The 22,500-nt window shown below is 42.3% G+C and overlaps 1 protein-coding gene across 5 annotated transcripts in view; it reads left to right on the top strand.

The window, feature by feature from the left end:
- camsap3 (calmodulin regulated spectrin-associated protein family, member 3) overlaps positions 1-22,500 on the top strand; it is a 45,095-nt gene that overhangs the window by 8,210 nt on the left and 14,385 nt on the right. For all 5 annotated transcript variants that reach the window (XM_060896819.1, XM_060896820.1, XM_060896817.1 and 2 more), the window contains exons 2-3: positions 7,560-7,825; positions 19,461-19,592. In XM_060896819.1, coding sequence (XP_060752802.1) covers positions 7,560-7,825; positions 19,461-19,592 — 398 coding nt within the window. The remainder of the gene's footprint in view (positions 1-7,559; positions 7,826-19,460; positions 19,593-22,500) is intronic.

Here is a 22,500-nt window from a genome sequence, read left to right as displayed (position 1 = left end):
CTCTTCTCTTCTCTTCTCTTCTCTTCTCTTCTCTTCTCTTCTCTTCTCTTCTCTTGTCTTGTCTTGTCTTGTCTTGTCTTGTCTTGTCTTGTCTTCACTTCTCTTGTCTTGTCTTGTCTTCACTTCTCTTGTCTTGTTTTCTCTTCTCTTCACTTCTCTTGTCTTGTCTCCTCTTGCCTTGCTGTCTTGTCTCTTTTGTGTCTTGTCTATTATCTCGTCTCGTCTTGTCTCGTCTCTTTGCGTCTCGCCTCGTCTCTTCTCTGCAGTTGTCTTTCGATTAACAGTCTTTGCGTATTTCCTTCATGATGTGGTGGTGAAGTTTCAGGGTTAAGCTCAGACAGAATTCATGAATCATTGCTGGAGTCTCTGTGATTTTTTTTTTGTTGTTGTTGTTGTAAGGAAGTCACAAGCTAACTTTACCAAAAAATCATATTGTTTATTGAGATTGTTATAGCATTTATTTTATTATTATTATTATTATTATTATTATTATTATTATTATTATTATTGTTAAAAAATTTGTGCGTGCGTGCGTGCGTGTGTGCGCGTGTGCGCGTGCGTGCGTGTGTGTGTGTGGTGTCTGCTTGGTGTACACCGAGCTCTGCGGTGTCTCTCAGGCGTATAATCCACAGGGTCCCTTTCGCTCTCGAGGACTTTGTGAGGTTTTACGTTTGCACTCTCATGACAATACGTTTAACATTCACTTCCTGGTTTGCTCAGTGTTTCAGTCTGTAAACTAAAAGCTGAGTGTAACCGGCAATAAACAGTCTAATAGGTAATAATACCATGTTTAGGATGTCATGTGTGGGTGATTTTTTGAAAACACACTCATTCTAGTGCCTGAGAGTTTCTCTGATGCTGTGTGCATGTGATGGTGTTTAATCGGGGAAACCCCCGTGATAGTAATGTTAATATAGGATTAATAATGATTCATCTGTTTGTGATACATTTTACAGACAGACAGACACAGACAGACAGACACAGACAGACAGACACAGACAGACAGACACAGACAGACAGACACAGACAGACAGACACAGACAGACAGACACAGACAGACAGACAGTCAGACAGACAGACAGACAGAGACAGACAGACAGACAGACAGACAGACGGAGACAGACAGACACAGACAGACAGACAGAGACAGACAGACAGACGGAGACAGACAGACACAGACAGACAGACAGACAGACAGACAGACAGACAGACAGACACAGACAGACAGACACAGACAGACACAGACAGACAGACACAGACAGACAGACAGACACAGACAGACAGACACAGACAAACAGACAGACAAACACAGACAGACAAACAGAGGCTGAGAAATAAAACTCATAAACCTAAGTGGCTGAATCCGTTTAACACACATTCAGTACAGATATTCGTCCCTCTCTAACCTCCACAATCCGTACATCAACCCCAATAGGCTCTAAAGTGCAGCAGCAGATCGTCCGCTCGTCACCACGTGACTTCCCGGCTGTAATAAAAAGCAGATCTGTGAGCACGTGGTCAGCGACAGAGCTGCTCTCCAGAGCCTAGTTATTAAACATCCAGCAGACGAGCGCATGTGCGTGAGCACCAGCTGAGATCCTGAAGGAACTTCGCTGTCAGAACAACATCTGGGTGTCATCTATCTGTATCCCTGTGCAAATATGGAGGAAATACAGGCAGGAAGCTCGAGCAGAAATATTGTGGGTGAACATGCGGGAAGGTCTGGACGTGTGTTCATCTGATCTATTCCTTAATAGAGGGTCGATGATGTCAGAGGACGATTACGCAGAGAAAACTGCGGCTCTTTTGATCATCTTCATTTGAACAGATTTGTCCATAAATATCACACAAGGCATAGTTTTAACTTTTAACTCTAAGCACTTGGATTTATTTAAAAAAAAAGTAAATGTTTTGTTGTTTATAAATAAAACTTGTGTACAATGTGTTTTATATTAAATATGTTTATGTTTTTAATTGAAATTCTTGATGTATTAATAATTATTACTAATAGTCTTTAGCACATTTTATATACAGGTCAAGGAATTAATAAATGAATGAATAAATAAACATGAGGAAAAAATAGGTTTCCACTCTGGGATTAATACAGATCCGTCCATCTATCCATCCATCCATCCATCCATCCGTCCATCCATTGCAACATTAATCAACAATTAGCAACAGTAAACTCGTTAACACTTGTATTTTTCTTGTTATTCTTTTTATTTTGTTTTTTGTCTTTATTTATTGATTTTTGTATACATGTTATTTTATATACATATAAAATGTCTGTCTGTGTGTCCCTGTCTGTCTGTGTCCCTGTCTGTCTGTCTGTCTGTCTACCTGTCTGTGTGTCCCTGTCTGTCTGTGTGTCCCTGTCTGTCTGTGTGTCCCTGTCTGTCTGTGTGTCTGTGTGTCCCTTTCTGTCTGTGTGTCTGTGTGTCCCTGTCTGTCTGTGTGTCCCTGTCTGTCTGTGTGTCTGTGTGTCCCTGTCTGTCTGTGTGTGTGTGTCCCCCGTCTGTCTGTGTGTGTGTCCCCGTCTGTCTGTGTGTCTGTGTGTCCCTGTCTGTCTGTCTGTCTGTGTGTCCCTGTCTGTCTGTGTGTCCCTGTCTGTCTGTGTGTCCCTGTCTGTCTGTGTGTGTCTGTGTCCTTGTCTGTCTGTCTGTGTCCCTGTGTGTGTGTGTGTGTGTGTGTGTTTTAGGGTCTAGACACTTTGTGTGCTCTGCTGTTGGATGAATGATAGACATGCTGACTGAATGGACATGATTTCCTGTTTATCGTTGTGTCTCTGATGCATTTGCTCTCTGTATTCCGTCTATCTGTACTTTTATCTAAGATCATGTTCAGGGTGTTCATGATGCTGCTTATGTTAAATAGCTAAAACACACAGTCATAACTCATCACCTTGTTTATCCAGGTAGATCTCTGCGTGTGTGTGCGCGTGCTGAGAGAAAGACGTGTGACATGAGGCTGATAGTTAAGTGCTTTGTGTAAAGTTTACATTAAGAAGTTTGCTTTCATATTGTGTGTGTGTGTGTGTGTGTGTGTGTGTCTTTGTGTGTGTTTGCACAGTCACTACAGCCTCCAAATCTGTCCTCCATTTGCACAATATCCAGGTATTGCTTTATTTCTGCATATCAGTCACAGTGCGGCACAGTGTGTTCATTCATTGATGCTTTACAGGGAAACAACACACACACACACACACACACATCACACACAGCTGTGGCCTTTGCATCCTGCTTTGCATTCTGGGTTTGAGCTCCACAGTGAACACAGCACATGATCGTACACTTATACTCTGTATTTTAGTTACTTTACATAGAATATCATTTGTGTCTAAAGTGTTTTTCTGAGTCATGTTGTTATAAACCCAGGACGAGCAAATTATATATTCTGTCGCATTGTTTATTTTTAAATTGTTTTTTTTATTTCTTTTCCAATCCGCAGTACCGGATGACCAGAGACTTTTACTGCACTAAGCACAAACTAAACGTTTTTTTTTCTTCTTTCCACTGACGTAAAGCAAGACGAGCCAAATCTTTTTATACGGACTTTTAGCTCTTTGTGCAATTAAAAGGAACAAATACCAAGACAGCTGATGAAATACAGAACAGAACTGAAAGATTAGAATAGATTTAAAGCTTTTTAAATGTGTAGTAATAAATATAATGCTATTAAAGTCGATCAAGAGATTAAGAAAAATGACAATTATGAAAAAAACAAACAAAAAAAAAAACCAGTGGTTTATTTTTTTAAAGCTGCTTCTAGATGCTTAGTATTTCTCTTCGCCACAAGCATCTGACTGGTTCCTAATGAGCCGAGAGTTCTGTACCAACACGAGAATGATGATTGTGAGTTTTTATTTCCTCGGTACAAGTTGGTAGATAAGAACATAGAACTAAACTAAATAGAAACCGTCAAAAAAAAAAAAAAAAAAAGTTTTTGATTTTAGTTACAGTTCATTTTCCGTCTGTTTCAGAGACGTCTGGAAGTCAGACGTCTGAGTGATTAATGTAAAAGTGACAGTGTTGTAATGACGACATTTGAAGCGGTGCTTTTTTTTTTTTTTTTTTTTCTTCTTTTTTTTCCCCTAATAAGCTGTTTGGTTGCCAAGCTTGACTTGGGTGAAATTCGATGGAGAATGTGAACCTTGTTACATTCGAAATGCTCTTAATGTCAATCCGCCGATGATGAAAAACATGACAAGGCGAAGTTAACACATGCAGCTGACATTAACACACTGATTTGTATTATGTTTTGTGCTGCTACAGTTTTTGTTTTTGGTGAAATTAAAGGTGCGGTGCACGATGTTTGAAAAATGCTTCAGAAAACCGAGTCGGGCCGACTAACAAAACAAAACAAACTTGTAGCCAATGAGCAGAAAGGGGCGTGTCTTGTCAATATGCGGCGGAGAGAGTGTTCAGTGCGCATGTGTGACATTAGCCGAAGGCGATTGAAACACTGACATGGCGGATACCTGCCGTTACCTCTGCCTCGGGTTCTAGGTGTTGAACGTCGTCTTCCGCGTGAAACGGAGCTAAACCTTTCACGCTACAACACACACTACTACAAAAACACATGTGTATTACCATAGTATTACTCATTGTGTTTATTTATAACCTCGTAATTTATAATAATTTATTTATTATAACCTCGCCCAGCTGCCCCAGCAGGTTCCACCATAATAGTTGCCTGGGTTACGTATGTATGTGTGGGGCGGAGCTAAAACAGGGGTGACACCCCTTTGGGTTAGGGGCGTGTTTGTTTTGGTGATTTCAAATGTCAACATTGGCTTTCAAACATCGTGCACCGAACCTTTAAATGTTTTATGCATCCGATCATGAAACAGTGCTGTTAGACTTGTCCTTTAAATACTGTCAGCTCTTATCTCTACTGATCTTGTACCAAAGACACATGGGACCTTTGGCCTATGGACAAATAGACTGTTAATCTGTCAACTCATAGTACTTAATACTCATTGTGTGTCCAGAACATCCCATAATAATATAATGATGATAATGATAATATTAATATAATAATAAAAAAAAAAATTGGGTCAGTTAGTAATGTGGGGGCACGGTGGCTTAGTGGTTAGCACGTTCGCCTCACACCTCCAGGGTCGGGGTTCGATTCCCACCTCCACCTTGTGTGTGTGGAGTTTGCATGTTCTCCCCGTGCCTCGGGGGTTTCCTCCGGGTACTCCGGTTTCCTCCCCCGGTCCAAAGACATGCATGGTAGGTTGATTGGCATCTCTGGAAAAATTGTTCGTAGTGTGTGATTGTGTGAGTGAATGAGAGAGTGTGTGTGTGCCCTGTGATGGGTTGGCACTCCGTCCAGGGTGTATCCTGCCTTGATGCCCGATGACGCCTGAGATAGGCACAGGCTCCCCGTGACCCGAGGTAGTTCGGATAAGCGGTAGAAGATGAATGAGTGAGTGAGTGAGTTAGAAATGTTAATGTTTTATAGAAACAGTTAAAATGTAAAGTTTCATCACAGCAGTGTGACGTCCACCTTGAATAAAAAAGTATATATTATTGTTTGTTTTTTCCAAATAATTTTTATTTGTCACATCATAGAGAGTGCAACATTTAGTGAAATGCTTTTTACTCCTGTGACTGTTTTTGTTATATCAGAAAATGGAAAGAACCGTGAAATATATTAAAATATAATTTTATCATTTAAATATAATGTTATAAAAGTGCAATGTAGAGCAAATTGCAAACAATTTGTTAGTAATACGATAAAGGTTTCTTACATTTTGTTTCGTGTGTCTTTTTATTTAAGGTTTTGGTTTAAATGACTGAGTAGAAATGAATCTGATTGGCTGTGCTGTAGAACGCTCCGCTCCGATTGGTCAGATGATCTTCAACAGCAGCTCTGACCCTAGTGCCGTCTTCAGGGGAAAGTCGAAGTTTAAATGAAAGCGCTGCATCGATTACTTTTCTACAGCAGCATGTTTCTAAGTGTTTTATTCCCCACAGACCACTCACTTGTGTGTGTGTGTGTGTGTGTGTGTGTGTGTGTGCAAGTGTGCGTGAAGAAACATGACGTCAGGTCATTAAATGAACCTTTGTACTAGGGCATGTCCTTTACTGTGTCCTCTTTAGAAGAACTGGTCCTACTGCTTCCCAGAGCCTGTGTGTGTGTATAAGTGTGTGAGTGTGTGAGATGGAAACATAGGCACCTTGTGATTGCCCATGAATGTGGCAGAACCAGTTTTGTGTGTGTGTGTGTGTGTGCGCGCGTGTGTGTGTGTGAGCTTTGACTTTCGCAGAGCTGTATGTGTGTTTTTGAAGAAGTTTTATGTACAGAAACTGTTTTGAAGTCTTGATCTGTAGACATAGTGTAGCTAATATGCAAAGATAATATTGCGTGTGTGTTAGCAAGTGTGTGTGTGTGTGTGTGTGTTAGCGAGTGTTTGAGTGACTGCAGTTAGCCTTTATATTGAAGGAATGATGTGTTTATGTGGGTCATTTTTTTATTGCTGCTAAAGTGGTTCAAGTTGCATTTTATGCCCATGGCCTATTTCAAAAAATGTTCGTGTGTCTGTGTGTGTGTCTGTGTGTGTGTCTGTGTGTGTGTCTGTGTGTGTGTCTGTGTGTGTGTGTGTGTACAATGGAAACTTTCCCTTTCATCACCGGTCCTGTGACAGCGAACTCACACCTCCTTTAATAATTAGTGCAGCTTTGTGTCACTCGTATGTCCAGCGCATGCGTGCATTTATGTCGTCTTCACCTTTCACCTGCTCATTCTACTGGCTGTGCTATAGAAGGCCATACCATCATGTCACACATCTTATACACACACACACACACTCATACACCTACAGTAGGCTCCGTATCTTCTGGCTTCTACAGGTTACTTTTATTTACTCTTCCTGACACACAGACTGGTTATATAACAGTTATATCATGTTGTTATCATGTTTTTTTTTTTTTTAAACCTGGTATCAGTTTTTTGCATTGGTCCTGTTTGAGAAGACCAGAGCTAAACATTTTTAATTTTATTTTTAATTTTATTTTATTATTTCGGTGTCTGTATTTTCAGGTTTATATTAATACGCACCTTCTGACTATAGTAACAGTACTTTCACAGGGCAGATGCTCTACTCGAGTTAGTAAGAAATGGATTAAAGACATAATATTGAACAAAGACAAGCATATAACGGTTGATATGGAGTAGATGTCTAGTTGATATGAACCGAAGGAGTCTCCAGTGCCAGAGCTCAGGAGGTTAACCAGTTATCTATCATGGAAAAGTTTTTCTGTGAAAGACAGAAAAGACAGTAAAGAGAGCCTGATAACATCACGTGTTTCCCGGAAGTTCCACATTACATGTAACTATAATCGGATAAAAAGAACAACTGAATATAAAATGAAAATAATCCCTTTAGGTGATGATATTGAAATCTGTTAAGAGTAACGTTTTGTTTTTCTGTATCAGCACATCATGGGTTGTTTACGTCCTTAGAGATTTTTTTTACCTCACAGAGCTAAGCTTCACATGTGATAAATCTATGTAATGACGCTGTGACTCACACTGCGTGTTGTGTATTATAGACAACATTCCAGCGGAGCTGCGAGACCCCTTTTATCTGGACCAGTACGAGCAGGAACACCTGAAACCCCCTGTGACACGGCTGCTTCAGTCTCCGGAGCTCTACTCCCGAACCTATGGCCTGCTGCTAGCCAGTGGCCCCGGGGCCGACGGGACGCCTAAAGACGACACTGTCCTCTTACAGACCCTCAGCCAAAAGGCCTTAACTCCCAAAGACCAAAACACCCCGGTGACCGAAGCAGACCTCCGGCACAAGCCTATCAAAATGGTAAGTTGGCGGTTTATAGATGCGTTACATGTGTGCAGAGAGATGAGTACGTGTATGTGAGAATATGTGTGTTTACTGGTGGGGATGCGTTTGGAGATGTTCCAAGACACTCTCATTGGACATGCAAGAAGAACTCGGGACCGGAGAGAAGGTCGGAGGGCCGAGCGGGGGGTGTCGGGTGGGCCGAGTCCTGACTCTGACTCTGTTTCCAGGGAATTAAAGGACATTAGAAAAGACCTTCCTTCATTTCACCAAGGTTAAGAGACTTCATGTGTTTGGGACACGGCGCTGATTGGAGAGCTGAGCTGAAGAGCACATGGTGATGAAGTATGTCTAGAAAGGATCAGGCCGTTTAAAGGACAACAGACTGTGTGTGTGTGTGTGTGTGTGTGTGTGTGTGTGTGTGTGTGTTGTTATGCTCTGTACAGGAGATTGGGGGATGTTTGTTATCTTGTTTTGTCAGGCTTGTTCTTCTAGTATCATCCTTGAACGCAGCTGTCTAACTTAAATTCAGCGTTTTTGTCAGAAGCCTTGATGACCATAAATCTTTATTTATTTATTTTATTTTATTTTATTTTATTTAATTTAATTATTGTATTTTTTTTATGTATATTTAACACCGATAACCTAGGCTCGGAAATTAGACTCGGATGTTTATAGAAGAAGAACGGCTAACACACAGAGTGAAATTATATTCGTTGTTGATAATATTTATCATCCTGATTTATATTAAAACTCTCTTATTTCACTGGATTCTACCTGCTGGGATGAGAAACCGGATTAAACCAGTTGGGACGATGCATTGTGACGAGTAGATTTTATTAGTGACTATTATCAAAATGTAGTTTTAGCTTTTTAGTATTTTATATCGACGTTATTAATATGGAAAGATGATTTTGTGTAAATTGCAAAAGAAAGAATAATTGTGAAAGAATATTGTGTTAAATGAATAAATATGTGTTAGCGTTTACAGCTCACTGGTTACACAATGTGCTCCTGATTCATTTTTAGAGTTGAGTTTGATTTAGTTTGATCAAGTACAGAACGCATACATTAACCTGTATTTCAACACGGAGTGAAACAGACCACAGGAGAAACCAGAGGTCACGAATATACAGCTGTGTGATGTCATAAATCGAATATATGGTCTGTGTGACACCATAAATCCCACTCACAGACCGACAGACAGGCACAGTGTGTGTGTGTGTGTGTGTCTGTGTGCGTCTCTGTGTTTCTCTGTGTCTGTCTGTGTATCTGTGATTGTGTATGTCACTGTCTGTGTGCGTGTGTGTGCGTGTGTGTGCGTGTGTGTGCGTGTGTGTGCGTGTGTGTGCGTGCGTGTGCGTGCGTGTGCGTGCGTGTGCGTGCGTGTGCGTGCGTGTGTGTGCGTGTGTGTGTGTGTGTGTGTGTGTTTCTAAATATTGATCTTTGTGGCTGTTGTCTATATGCTCTGCTTAGCTGCTTAGGTTAGCAGGTGCTTCGGTGTTGGTGTCATGATTCATGGTTGCAGTGGGTTCAGTGAGGTGTGATGTTGAGTCCTGGACTCTGTTCGATCAGGCGTGTTTGTGTGTGTGAGAGAGCGAGAGTATTTCCCATGTTCCCAGGCTGTTTCTGTGGGACAGTGCTGTGGTCTGAGTGTAACTCTCTCTCCGCTGCTCACTGTCTGTCTGCCAGCTGTGGGTTTGGCCAGAGAAAGTGGGTCACGCAACAGCAGCATTAAAATCATGGAGCAGCAGGACAGAGCGGAGATGAAATACTGAAGGAACTGTAGCCGTTTACTCCAATTTTTTTTCTTTAAAGCTTGACAGAGCAATTAAAAGAGGAAGAAGCAAAAACAATTGGACAGGAAGTTTAAAAAAAATGTTAATTCCAGTTAAAATGACAGAATGATTGCCGTTTAGAGGCAGTTAAGATGACAACAAAACAAAACATAAGCAAGCTAAACATTCTTGATCTAAAAGTCTTCAACCTGCGACATGGATCAAAGATTTAAAGGTGGGGTCTCCGTTGTTTGAAAGCCAATGTTGACACTTGAAATCACTAAAACAAACACGCCCCTAACCCAAATGGGTCCCACCCCTGTATTGATAGCTCCGCCCACAACTCCGCAACTAATGGAAAGAAATGTGTCTTTATCATAGCTGAAGGGAAGAACAATACGATTGCAGATAAACAAACAAGCAAAAATGACACACAAGCGTCATCATGCAAAGGACGGCATATATTAGTTCTGTGTAACAAAGCAAAACCAACGTTACTCACCTATCGAGAAGGAAAAAAGCAAAGCCTAATGTCACACATGCGCACTGAACACTCTCTCCGCCCATATTGACAAGACACGTCCCTTTTTGCTCATTGGCTACACGTTTGTTTTGTTTGCCGGCCCGACGCAGTTTTCTAAAGCATTTCTCAAACAACGGAGACGCCACCTTTAAGGGCAAATCAATTCCCTAAATGCGCTCTGAGGAATCCTAGGAAAGTTTGAGCCTTCCTAATCAATGATGCTCAGATACACAGATTCACAAATGCTGGATAAAAGCTGCATATATTCCTTGCTTCCTCAGAGCGAGTACAGAAATCGAAATGTTGACAAAATCAGAAGAATCAAAAGCTTCTGCTAATAGTTTGTTTTCCCCTTTAGCTAGTTTAGAAATTGGAGTGAAGCTGTCACTTTTGATTTTTAAGCTAGCTAAAGGGGTTGATGCGTTAATGCTACGACACCGAAGATCGTTCTCTGGCTGTCAGATTGCTCTAAAATCTCTGACTTCATATCATATTAACAGTACATTTCCTAGTCAGTGGAAGGCTAACTACAAACGCATTTATCTATCTTTTGCTAAGTATCCAAATACACATAGCAGCTATGATTGTGTTTGTGTTTTTCACTGAATGGATTATTTTTAAATGCAGATTTTATTTCTAGTAATGCTTGTATTATTTGTTACCAAATCGTAGTTTGCGTTTGTAAAAATGTGACTTGAAAACAACCTACATTTTGATGCAGTTAAAATGAAAAGCCTTTGATTAGCATTTTGTTCTTTAGCTAGCTAAATTATTTTGATTTGTATTTTAGCTATATTTTGGTTTAAAAACACTCTAACAAGCTAGCTAACAGTTAACAGTAAAAAAAAAAACACACACACACACACAAAAAAAACTAAAACAGCTAGAGCTATTCAAAGCTTCCCTGGTTGACCTTTTTACCTCACAGTTTTTTTTTTTTTTTTTTTTTTTAATGAGGCTTATCTGTAAAATAGCAGGCAGCTGATGCAGTTGTGCTACTGGTTGCCAATAGGAATTTGCATTTCACATTCACTTAAAGTAAAGTTTTGTTTGAAAATGTGTCTGAATAAATACATTTCTCTGAGGGGAAAAAAAAAGGAGTGATAATCCCGTCTTATCACTTCTTTTGCTTGCGTCGTTCGTTGTTCCTTTAGTGACGTGGGATATCCAAAGCTGAAATATGATACAGACGGGAGATCTAGGTCACGCTATATTTACTGATCCTAAAGTTTGTGACGCTCAGAAACCTTTTTACTCTGAGGCTATAGATCATCCATCTTCATCCATCTCCTCATCTCTTGTCCTGCTTTCCCCTCCCCCATGTGTGTATAAGTCGCAGCCCCCCACCACCTCAGCACGCTTGCGCCTGAAGATGAAAAAATCAGTGTAGATTAGTGCTCCAGAGCAACGGCTTGTGTTTTGCTTTCACAATTCAGCAGTATAGTTTTTTTTATATAAGGAAGACATGTGCATGGACACACAGTCACGCTGTTTCCTCTTCAGACCAAGAGCGCAGGGGGTCTGGGTTTGATTCAGCTTTGCCCCGGGATTGTTTGTCTAGTTAATGCATGAGGAAACGCCTAATGAATGCCTGGACTGGTGCAGCCGAAACACCGCTGAGACACAGAATCGAATCCGCTGCCTGAATGTAAGGGTGGGCCGTGCAACCACACACCACCGTGTCTGCTTCTGAGAATATCACGGGTATGTTTAGTGTTCACGAAACATTAGCAGCGGAAAACAATTTATAAAATAACCAGTAGAACTTAGTCACAATGTGGTTTATTATTTCAACATTGGCTGAAAAAAATCATCATAGTAGTGCTTTATATTTCCATTCTTTTCACCTAAAGACTTAAACAGTTGCTATTTCTCTCTCTCCATTCATCTATAAACCTTGTGTTTTTGTGTCAGTTCACTAACCAGGCTAGATCATTAATATTTAAATGTATTAAAATCTATGAAATAAATATCTCTCCCCCTGTGAACTGCCTTCAGTTAAGTGATTTACATAAATCCCAGGGACTGGATGAGCTGCTACAGAAGCTACAGCTGAGACGGTTCTTTACTTAACACTCGCTCAGCATTGACAAGTTATCAGTTCGGGTTCTGCTCTAAAAGTTTGTTCGTCCCACCGGTTGAAACCAACTCGGTTACAGCTTTTACACTTTTTTGAGCACATTGTGATGTCTGATGCGTTTCTACTAACACACACTGAATTTTTCTAACTACCAAAAAGTGATGTGACTTTCCACAATTAGTACATCAGACAAATCAATGCCAATTGACCGAGATGGCTTAGAGTTTGCTGACGGCTTGAGATTGATGTGTGTTTACATAAGAGTCTGTTCTGAATAAGAGGGACACAATCTGCCTTTCTGCACCGCTTCCTGCATCATCCCCCTCTTTCCTTCCCTAACCTTTGACCCCACTCCACCTCCTGCTCAAGGCTGCATGATGTCGGAGTATAATAATATTATGATGGAATCTGTCTGTGCTGTGCTTAAAACCTCAGACTCCATTCGACCAGGAGCTTAGCGATGGTGTTTTTGGGCTGCTATTGTGGGTCATCGTTGGTTGCTATGGTGATTTGGCAGCTGGTTTGTCCTCTGATCCAGCGCTGGACCTCACTACCCTCTCATTAGGATGAGCTTGTGATTTGGCTTAGGGAACTCTGAAGGGGCCGACATGGTTCGGAACTAATATCCAAGCCCCCTCCAACAACCCCCTCTACCCCTTACACACACACACACACACACACACACACACACCATCCCACTCTCTCTTATTAATTCCTCTGCTTTTGTAATGAAATTGCTATGCACTAGATTTTCAGGAGACTTGCTGTAGTGCAGAATAGCACTGAAATACATGCTCTCTTTCCCTTAATCAGAATCGATCTCCCCAGTTAACCGATCAAACCCGAGCATTAATAGCCCCCCAGCACATTTTCTGACTCAACCACCTTTCAATAGGTCACTGATTTAAAAACTGTCCTTGTCAAATAAAAGCTTTTACAGAGTCCAGAAATTCTGCTGTCAGTCTGACTGTTCGGCTACATGGTTAAGTAAGTTACCCCCATGGGCGTAAATTTCATTTAACAGTAAGGGGGGGGGACAATAAATATAAAATTTCTCATGAGCAATTTTTGAAGGGGGGACACAAATAATACAGTCTAATTGTACTTATAAAGACACGTCCCCACAGTGAAAAACTTTGCTTTTATCATTATTACTGTAGCATGGAGACCACGTCATTATGGTTATTTTCAAAGTTTTTCTCGACGGCTTTGGCGTGTTAGTCGCAGTGCGCTATGCAACAAGCTATTGTAAACAAGCTAACTCAACTGTTTCTAAATGCATTTTTTGCTTTTTTTTTTCTACTTACACAATTATTTAGGTATACATACATATATCTTTCACAATAAAGAGTGCGATATTTTTTCAAAAAAATTTTTGGGGGGGGACAATCCTCGTATGTGGGGTGGACAACCCTCGTATGTGGGGTGGACAACCCTCGTATGTGGGGGGGGACAACCCTCGTATGTGGGGTGGACAACCCTCGTATGTGGGGGGGGACAACCCTCGTATGTGGGGGGGACAACCCTCGTATGTGGGGGGGGACAACCCTCGTATGTGGGGGGGGACAACCCTCGTATGTGGGGGGGGACAACCCTCGTATGTGGGGGGGGACAGACAACCCTCGTAAGTGGGGGGGGGCGAGACAACCCTCGTATGTGGGGGGGGGGAGACAACCCTCGTATGTGGGGGGGGAGAGACAACCCTCGTATGTGGGGGGGGAGAGACAACCCTCGTATGTGGGGGGGGAGAGACAACCCTCGTATGTGGGGGGGGGAGACAACCCTCGTATGTGGGGGGGGGAGACAACCCTCGTATGTGGGGGGGGGAGAGGGGACAACCCTCGTATGTGGGGGGGAGAGACAACCCTCGTATGTGGGGGGGGGAGAGACAACCCTCGTATGTGGGGGGGGGAGAGAGACAACCCTCGTATGGGGGGGGAGACAACCCTCGTATGTGGGGGGGGAGACAACCCTCGTATGTGGGGGGGGAGACAACCCTCGTATGTGGGGGGGGAGACAACCCTCGTATGTGGGGGGGGGCAACCCTCGTATGTGGGGGGGGGCACAACCCTCGGATGTGGGGGGGGAGACACCCCTCGTATGTGGGGGGGGGAGACAACCCTCGTATGTGGGGGGGGGAGAGACAACCCTCGTATGTGGGGGGGGAGAGACAACCCTCGTATGTGGGGGGGGGGAGAGACAACCCTCGTATGGGGGGGGGGAAGACAACCCTCGTATGTGGGGGGGGGGGAGACAACCCTCGTATGTGGGGGGGGGAGACAACCCTCGTATGTGGGGGGGGGGCAACCACCCTCGTATGTGGGGGGGGGCAACCCTCGGATGGGGGGGGGCACAACCCTCGGATGGGGGGGGGGGCATGTCCCCTCCGTCCCCCCCGGGATTTACGCCCATGGTTACCCCTAGATATGACTGTGTATGTGAATGTGTTCACTCCCACCTACCTGATGCCCAATACTCCCAAGATCCACTGTGACCTTCAGCAGGTACTGAAAATCAGTGAAAAATGGAGTTTTTGGAAATGTTATTGTGCTGGAAACTTCATGAACACAAAACACTTTCACAATGTCTTTATTTATTCATTAATCTAACAGAAATATCACGAGAACAATAGCACAGAGTTTTACCCAGCATGCAGCAGTGCAGCGTGTATGCTAGTGTATGTTTTGACGCTGTAACACTACACTCACTACATTACTATAATTTTCTTATAATTTGCAGAAGGAACTAATCGTTTCTCCTGAAGGTTTTCTCTTCGTGTTAGGAACTCGTTGTCGAAGACGTATCGTGTTGAACATTTAGTTACGATCCGTACGATCAATCGACCGGTCGATCCCGATTAGTCTGAAGGTCCTGACTGATTTGCTCTTAACAGCAGATCTGACTGTAATTTCAGCTGTAATTTAAATCAGGCTTTTATATTAACGCACTTAGTAATATGTGATCGTTTCTTATATAATCTACTAATATAATCAGCTTCAAGCTTCGGGTCACATCACACCGCCCTGTCGTTGATTATCAAGTGTTTTACTGCGCACCTTTGGATCACCGCTAGGGTCAGCGATCTCTTTTTCCCCAATTACACAGTCATCCTAAACTCAAAGTATTTTCCAGTTTGACTTAACACTTCTACTCCAGTCTCACAGTGATTTCATTTAATACACGCCCCAGGATCCTCAGAAGCAAACGCTGTGTAATGAAGCGACAGGAACCAGAGCTAACCACGATAAGTCAGCGAGCGTGACGTGACCAGTCCGTTAGCGCCGTCTCACCGTGTGTGTCCTGTACATGGTCTAAACCTGCTCTGAAGGGAAACACACACACGCACACACACACTTTCACATGTGCTGAGGAATGTGTTCTTCTGACCTGTACCTCTACTGAACATGGTTAATGATTATACCAGAGGCACCGCGTGTGTCCAATCCACCAGACATGGAGACGGTCGAGTGTGTACCGACACGTCGGTCAGCAGATAACACGACACGACACAATGCACAACCTGCACTGAGTGACCGTTCTTTCGTTTTTTTTTAACAAAAGGGTGCAGTAAAGCGCTGGCTGTCCTCCAGCTCGCTTGAAATGATTGGCTTTCCTCGGCACTTGGCACAGCTTTAGCTGCTAGCGGAAATACACCAGACTTGTCCTTGAAGACTGTTTGCAAACGCAGCCTTGTACAAAAGCAGCTCCAAGTAACAAACCTGACCCACGATACGCTTAACAGTTACTCAGCAGTTCACTTTATTCAGCTCTTAATTCTGGAGGATCTTCATGACTCCATTCAGGTTCCAATCAGGGAGTAAACTCTACAATAAACAGCGTTCTCAGTGCATCTTGGTTTTAGATTGTATTGTATTTTATCAGTTTACATCGATCTAAGAAAAGGCTGTTGTGTAAATCTGTGTTAATTGATATACAGCAGAATGATAAAGAATAGTTCAATGGTTTGTATTTAATAATAAAGAATGATCTATTCTTTGGATTAGAAGTTGCAGATTATTGAGGTTGGTAGCCTAGCGCAGGGGTCGGCAACCCGCGGCTCCGGAGCCGCAAGTGGCTCTTTCATCCCTCTGCTGCGGCTCCTTGGAGATTTGGAAAGTAAAAATTTAATTTAAATTTATTTTATTTTAGTTAGTTAGTTTTTTAAAAAGGAGGGCACGGTGGCTTAGTGGTTAGCACGTTCACCTCACACCTCCAGGGTTCAGGGTTCGATTCCCACCTCCACCTTGTGTGTGTGGAGTTTGCATGTTCTCCCCGTGCCTCGGGGGTTTCCTCCGGGTACTCCGGTTTCCTCCCCCAGTCCAAAGACATACATGGTAGGTTGATTGGGATCTCTGGAAAGTTAGTGTGTGATTGCGTGAGTGAATGAGAGTGTGTGTGTGTGCCCTGTGATGGGTTGGCACTCCGTCCAGGGTGTATCCTGCCTTGATGCCCGATGACGCCTGACATCGGGCATTCCCGTGACCCGAGGTAGTTCGGATAAGCGGTAAAAAATGAGTGTGAGTGAGTTTTTTAAAAAATGTAATTCTAAATTCTAAGATTATGATGCTCTTGTAACATTAAAATAAACCCTGTTTAATTTTTTTTTCTCGCTCAAAATACGCGTCATAACCGCCGACTTGTGAAATCCGACACAGAAGCAGACGCGTTTTTGGTTCGCTGCAGCCGACAAGTTAAAATTTTGATGTCATGAATACGAAGAGGACTCAATTAGATATTGAACATTTTATTTTAAAGTAACCTTCGACCCAGCGTCTTTTTTGTTAAGGTTAGTTCAAACTGTTCAAAATATTTTTGTTTGCCGGCAGAAATAAAATTTTGTTTACTCTGTAGCAGTTCATTGATTTCATAAATGCAACACACTACAGTTTTTTCTAAACTTTCCATAAAGGTAAAAAACGATATATGCGGCTGTTCTCTTCATTTTAGATGTCAAAAGGGTTTTGTGGCTCTGTGGTTTTTTTTTATTTGGGAAACGGGTCCAAATGTCTCTTTGAGTGTTTATGGTTGCCGACCCCTGGTGTAGTGGTTAAGGTGTTGGTCTAAGAAATCGGAAGGTTGTGAGTTCGAATCCCAGATCCACAAAGCTGGCATCGTGTTTCGTTCGTTTCATGTCATTCGACGTCGAATGAAACGACTTCTGGTTAGTAAAAAAGGTTTGAGGTGAAACGACCCTTCTAACATTTGTACACTAGACACTAGGGAACATAGTGTATAGGGCGAGTGCGTCGTAATTCAAATGGGGCACAGCTTTAGTGTCAGTCTATGACCTCTGACCTCTTGGTTTGTGTTCAGCCAGCCCTTACACTCCCAGCAGGTCCAAGTGTGACGTGACTAGGTATGAGCAGGTGTGTGAATGGCGAGTAAAGTGTGTGTTTAAAGCTCTAACCCTCTTATCAGAACTAAAGGAGCTTTGCCTGGCGGATCTGCTAATGCTGACATGCTGTTTTAATGAGGCTTACTGTGTGTAATGGGATGGGAGGATGAGAGGAGGACGAGTAACGGCCTCGGGATGAGAGAGTTCATGTAAGGCACAGCAGGTGCAGTCGTGACCGGAAACATGAATTTAGTCCACATTCGAAACATTTCTGTTGCTGTTACTAGAAAGAGACGAGCCGTGAGCGTAAGTTTGTGCACCCACACTCAGACGCCGCACAGACGAGAGGTTTGTAGGACAAGGAAATAATTTTTTCTGCCAGGAAATAAATTTGCATTCAACAGTCTATCACCATGAGTCATGGTGTAATAATTTAGCCAGAAAGAGGAAGCTGAACCAGGAGACCTGCTGGAACACACACAAGGAAGAGAAGAGAAGAGAAGAGAAGAGAAGAGAAGAGAAGAGAAGAGAAGAGAAGAGAAGAGAAGAGAAGAGAAGAGAAGAGAAGAGAAGAGAAGAGAAGAGAAGAGAAGAGAAGAGAAGAGAAGAGAAGAGAAGAGAAGAGAAGAGAAGAGAAGAGAAGAGAGTATTGATCTGTTGCTCCGTGACTGATAGCAGCTGCTTCAGAACTTATATTGTGAAACACAGCACGCAAACACAAACCCGGTTCAGTGTCCTTCTCTTTCACCATCTGCCTGTTTGTTTACGTTCGCCAGGCGCTTTTATCTACAGAGATTTACGGAAACGCTTTGTTGTTTACTCGGGTAACCATGTCGGTGCACATCGATCTCAGTTTAAAGATATCGTCAGGCTAAGAAAGAGCAGCAAAAGATCATACACACATCATCACAACAAACAAACAAATAAATAACTTGCCAAATAAATACCAAATACCTGCTTGATTTATTTTCTTAATTCATCTTTTTTTTTTTTTAATGTATTACTGAAAGACAACATCATCGACATCAGTTATTAGTTCAGATTAAACATGTATTGGTCCTTTACACAATACAGATCGAGACATGCAGTGAAATATCTGTAAGAATAAAACAACAGGATAAAAACTAGAATTACAATAATAATAATAGTACTAATAATTTTACTATCCAAAGAAAAGGGGGAAACATGTGACACCTCACTGACTCTGGAGACTCCTTCCATAAAATGTGACGTGACATACGGCTAAGTACAGTGACCCATACTCAGAATTCGTTCTCTGCATTTACCCCATCCAAAGTGCACACACACAGCAGTGAACACACACACACACACACCGTGAACACACACCCGGAGCAGTGGGCAGCCATTTATTCTGTGGTGACCCAGTTGGGGGGTTCGTGGTATTGCCGGCCCGAGACTCGAACCCACAACCTTAGGGTTAGGAGTCAAACTCTCTAACTATGTATTGTCTCTAGCTATGTATTGTTGATTGTTGTTATTTTTTTAATCACATTTCTTTTCTATCTCTATTATTAAACTATGCGTTATTTTATTTGATATTTGTTCCTCCGTGGTGAGTTCAGTCTAGTGTAAAGATTTTAGCATTTTGAATGGTTCGAGTCTTTCATCATGGATATCTGTAATCAGCTGCAGTGTTACTCACAGCCTTTAATCCATGTTGGATTTAACACGCAGTCGGTTTTTGTTGCTTAATGACACAAGTCTGTTTCCTGTTCACAATCCCCAGCATGTTCCTCAGGTTCCTCCCGTCTCTCCAGACTCCCTGCAGACATCCGAAGTCGAGGCGTGTCTGTACGTCCATGCTCGCTCTGCTCTGATTTATTGCATGGACGGTAATGGCTTGATGGCCTTAATGGTGGCTGTGTTTCATCCGTGTTCTGACAGTTGTTCTTCTCTCTCCCCTGTGATTGGTGCAGAGCGCCCACTTAGCAGTGATGGACGCTTTAATGGCGGTGGGAGCCATGGAGACGGTGAAGGCGAGCGCAGGAGTGGAGAGACTCGGGGGAGAAGAAGACTGGGAGAGAACGCTGCTGCACTGGGTCAACACGGTGAGTGTGTAACACCGTAAATACACACACACAGGCTTATACAGAATATACCCCACACACACACATTATATACCTCAAACAGACACCCACAGGCTCATACAGAATATACCTCAAACACACACAGACTCGTACAGAATATACCTCAAACACACACAGGCTCATACAGAATATACCTCATACACACACATACACACACACACACACACACACACACACACACACACAGACTCGTACAGAATATACCACAAACACACACAGGCTCATACAGAATATACCTCATATACACACACACACAGACTCATACAGAATATACCTCAAACACAAACACACACAGGCTCATACAGAATATACCTCATATACACACACACACACACACACACACACACACACACACAGACTCATACAGAATATACCTCAAACACAAACACACACAGGCTCATACAGAATATACCTCAAACACACACAGCCTCATACAGAATATACCTCATATACACACACACACAGACTCATACAGAATATACCTCAAACACAAACACACACGGGCTCATACAGAATATACCTCAAACACACACACAGACTCATACAGAATATACCTCAAACACACACAGACTCATACAGAATATACCTCATACACACACACCCACACAGACTCATACAGAATATACCTCATACACACACACCCACACAGACTCATACAGAATATACCTCAAACACAAACACACACGGGCTCATACAGAATATACCTCAAACACACACACAGGCTCATACAGAATATACCTCAAACACACACACACAGGATTATACAGAATATACCTCAAACACACACAGGCTTATACAGAATATACCTCAAACAAACACACACACACAGGCTTATACAGAATATACCTCAAACACACACACAGGTCAGACAGAATATACCTCAAAAACACACACACACACACACACACACACACACACACACACACACACACACACACACACACACACTTCTACAGAATATACTTCAAACACACACACATACACTCAGAGGGACACAGCCTTATGCAGAATATACCTTAAACACAGTCTCACAGAGAAACACACAACCTCACACACGCCATCACATATTCAAGTACACAAACTTGACAAACCTGATAGAGTTCATAGATCATTCTACATCCACTTCATCTTCAAACACGTCATGAACAACAATATACACCTTTCTCTCTCACACACACACACACACGCACATATACACACACACCTATCCTCATACAAAACAAACACACCTACATGTGACATGTATAGCAGACTGGACAACAAACAGGTAGCGACTTAGTGACTCCTGTAACTTGTTCTCTTCTCTATCAGAAGGAAGACAGCTGAAAGGATTGATGTTGAAAGAGTTATTGTTGTTTAGAAAATAAAAATGTGGTGTGAAATATACACACACACACATACACAGGCTTATACAGAATATACAACACGCACATTATATACCTCAAACACACACAGGCTCATACAGAATATACCTCAAACACACACACATTATATACCTCAAACACACACAGGCTCATACAGAATATACCTCAAACACACATTATATACCTCAAACACACACACACACACTCACAGGCTTACACAGAATATACCTCAAACAAACACACACACACAGGTCAGAAAGAATATACCTCAAAAACACACACACACAGGTCATACAGAATATACCTCAAAAACACACACATACAAACACACACACACAGGGTTATACAGAATATACCTCAAACATACACAGACACACAAACAGGCTTATACAAAATATACCTCAAACAAACACACATTATATACCTCAAACACACACAGGCTCATACAGAATATACCTCAAACACACACACATTATATACCTCAAACACACACACACACACACTCACAGGCTTACACAGAATATACCTCAAACAAACACACACACACAGGTCAGAAAGAATATACCTCAAAAACACACACACACACACACACACACACACACACACACACACACACACACAGGTCATACAGAATATACCTCAAAAACACACACATACAAACACACACACACAGGGTTATACAGAATATACCTCAAACATACACAGACACACAAACAGGCTTATACAAAATATACCTCAAACAAACACACACACGCACGCACGCGCGCGCGCACACACACACACACACACACACACACGTGCGTACAATCACTCAGCGATTTCTCATGATATCATTGCTGACTTCAATGGTGAACTGTTATTGGTTGCCATTTATTGAATTTTTCAATAATTACATTTAACTGTTTTTAAAAATGTACATAATTTTTTTTCTTTCAAATCAGATGAATTAATTAATTGACATCCACATGACAGCATTATTTCAAGGCAACATCTTTTCAAATCGTGCGTTACGGAGGCACGTGATTGGTTAGTGTCGCTCTGACGGACAGGAGAAAGATAGCATGATGTCTCTCCTACCCAGAAGGCACCGTGGTTTGGCTTACTGGGAATCCGGCAGCGTCGCTTGGTTAGAGATTCCATAGAATTTGTGGAACAGCAAACTCATCATCTCTTGTCAACAGAGTGAATGACTGTCTGTTGAGCTCCTAAGAAACAGACGTGCAACTTTCTTACAATGCTTTTTGTTTCTATGCTGAACACGTGAGGTAGCCCTTCGAGGCCGAGGCTGGCCTTCATGGCTGCTGTAAAGCGAGTCAGAAAGCCAACATTGCTTAGCTCTGGATTATAGTGGATCAGGTGTGAACAGTTCAAACAAAACAATTACACCAGCTCACTGATCTCCTTATTGAGAAACGAGACATGAGACTGAGTCGTGTTCAGTCTGCGCCTTCCCAAACTCAGGAACTGAACAGTTACACAATTCACACCACTGCACACGTTTGACC

The sequence above is a fragment of the Tachysurus vachellii genome, chromosome 21 (assembly GCF_030014155.1).
Source record: "Tachysurus vachellii isolate PV-2020 chromosome 21, HZAU_Pvac_v1, whole genome shotgun sequence".
Classification (NCBI taxonomy): Eukaryota; Metazoa; Chordata; class Actinopteri; order Siluriformes; family Bagridae; genus Tachysurus; species Tachysurus vachellii.
Note: the sequence above shows the minus strand (reverse complement) of the source record. Positions and strands in the feature narration are given on the sequence as shown.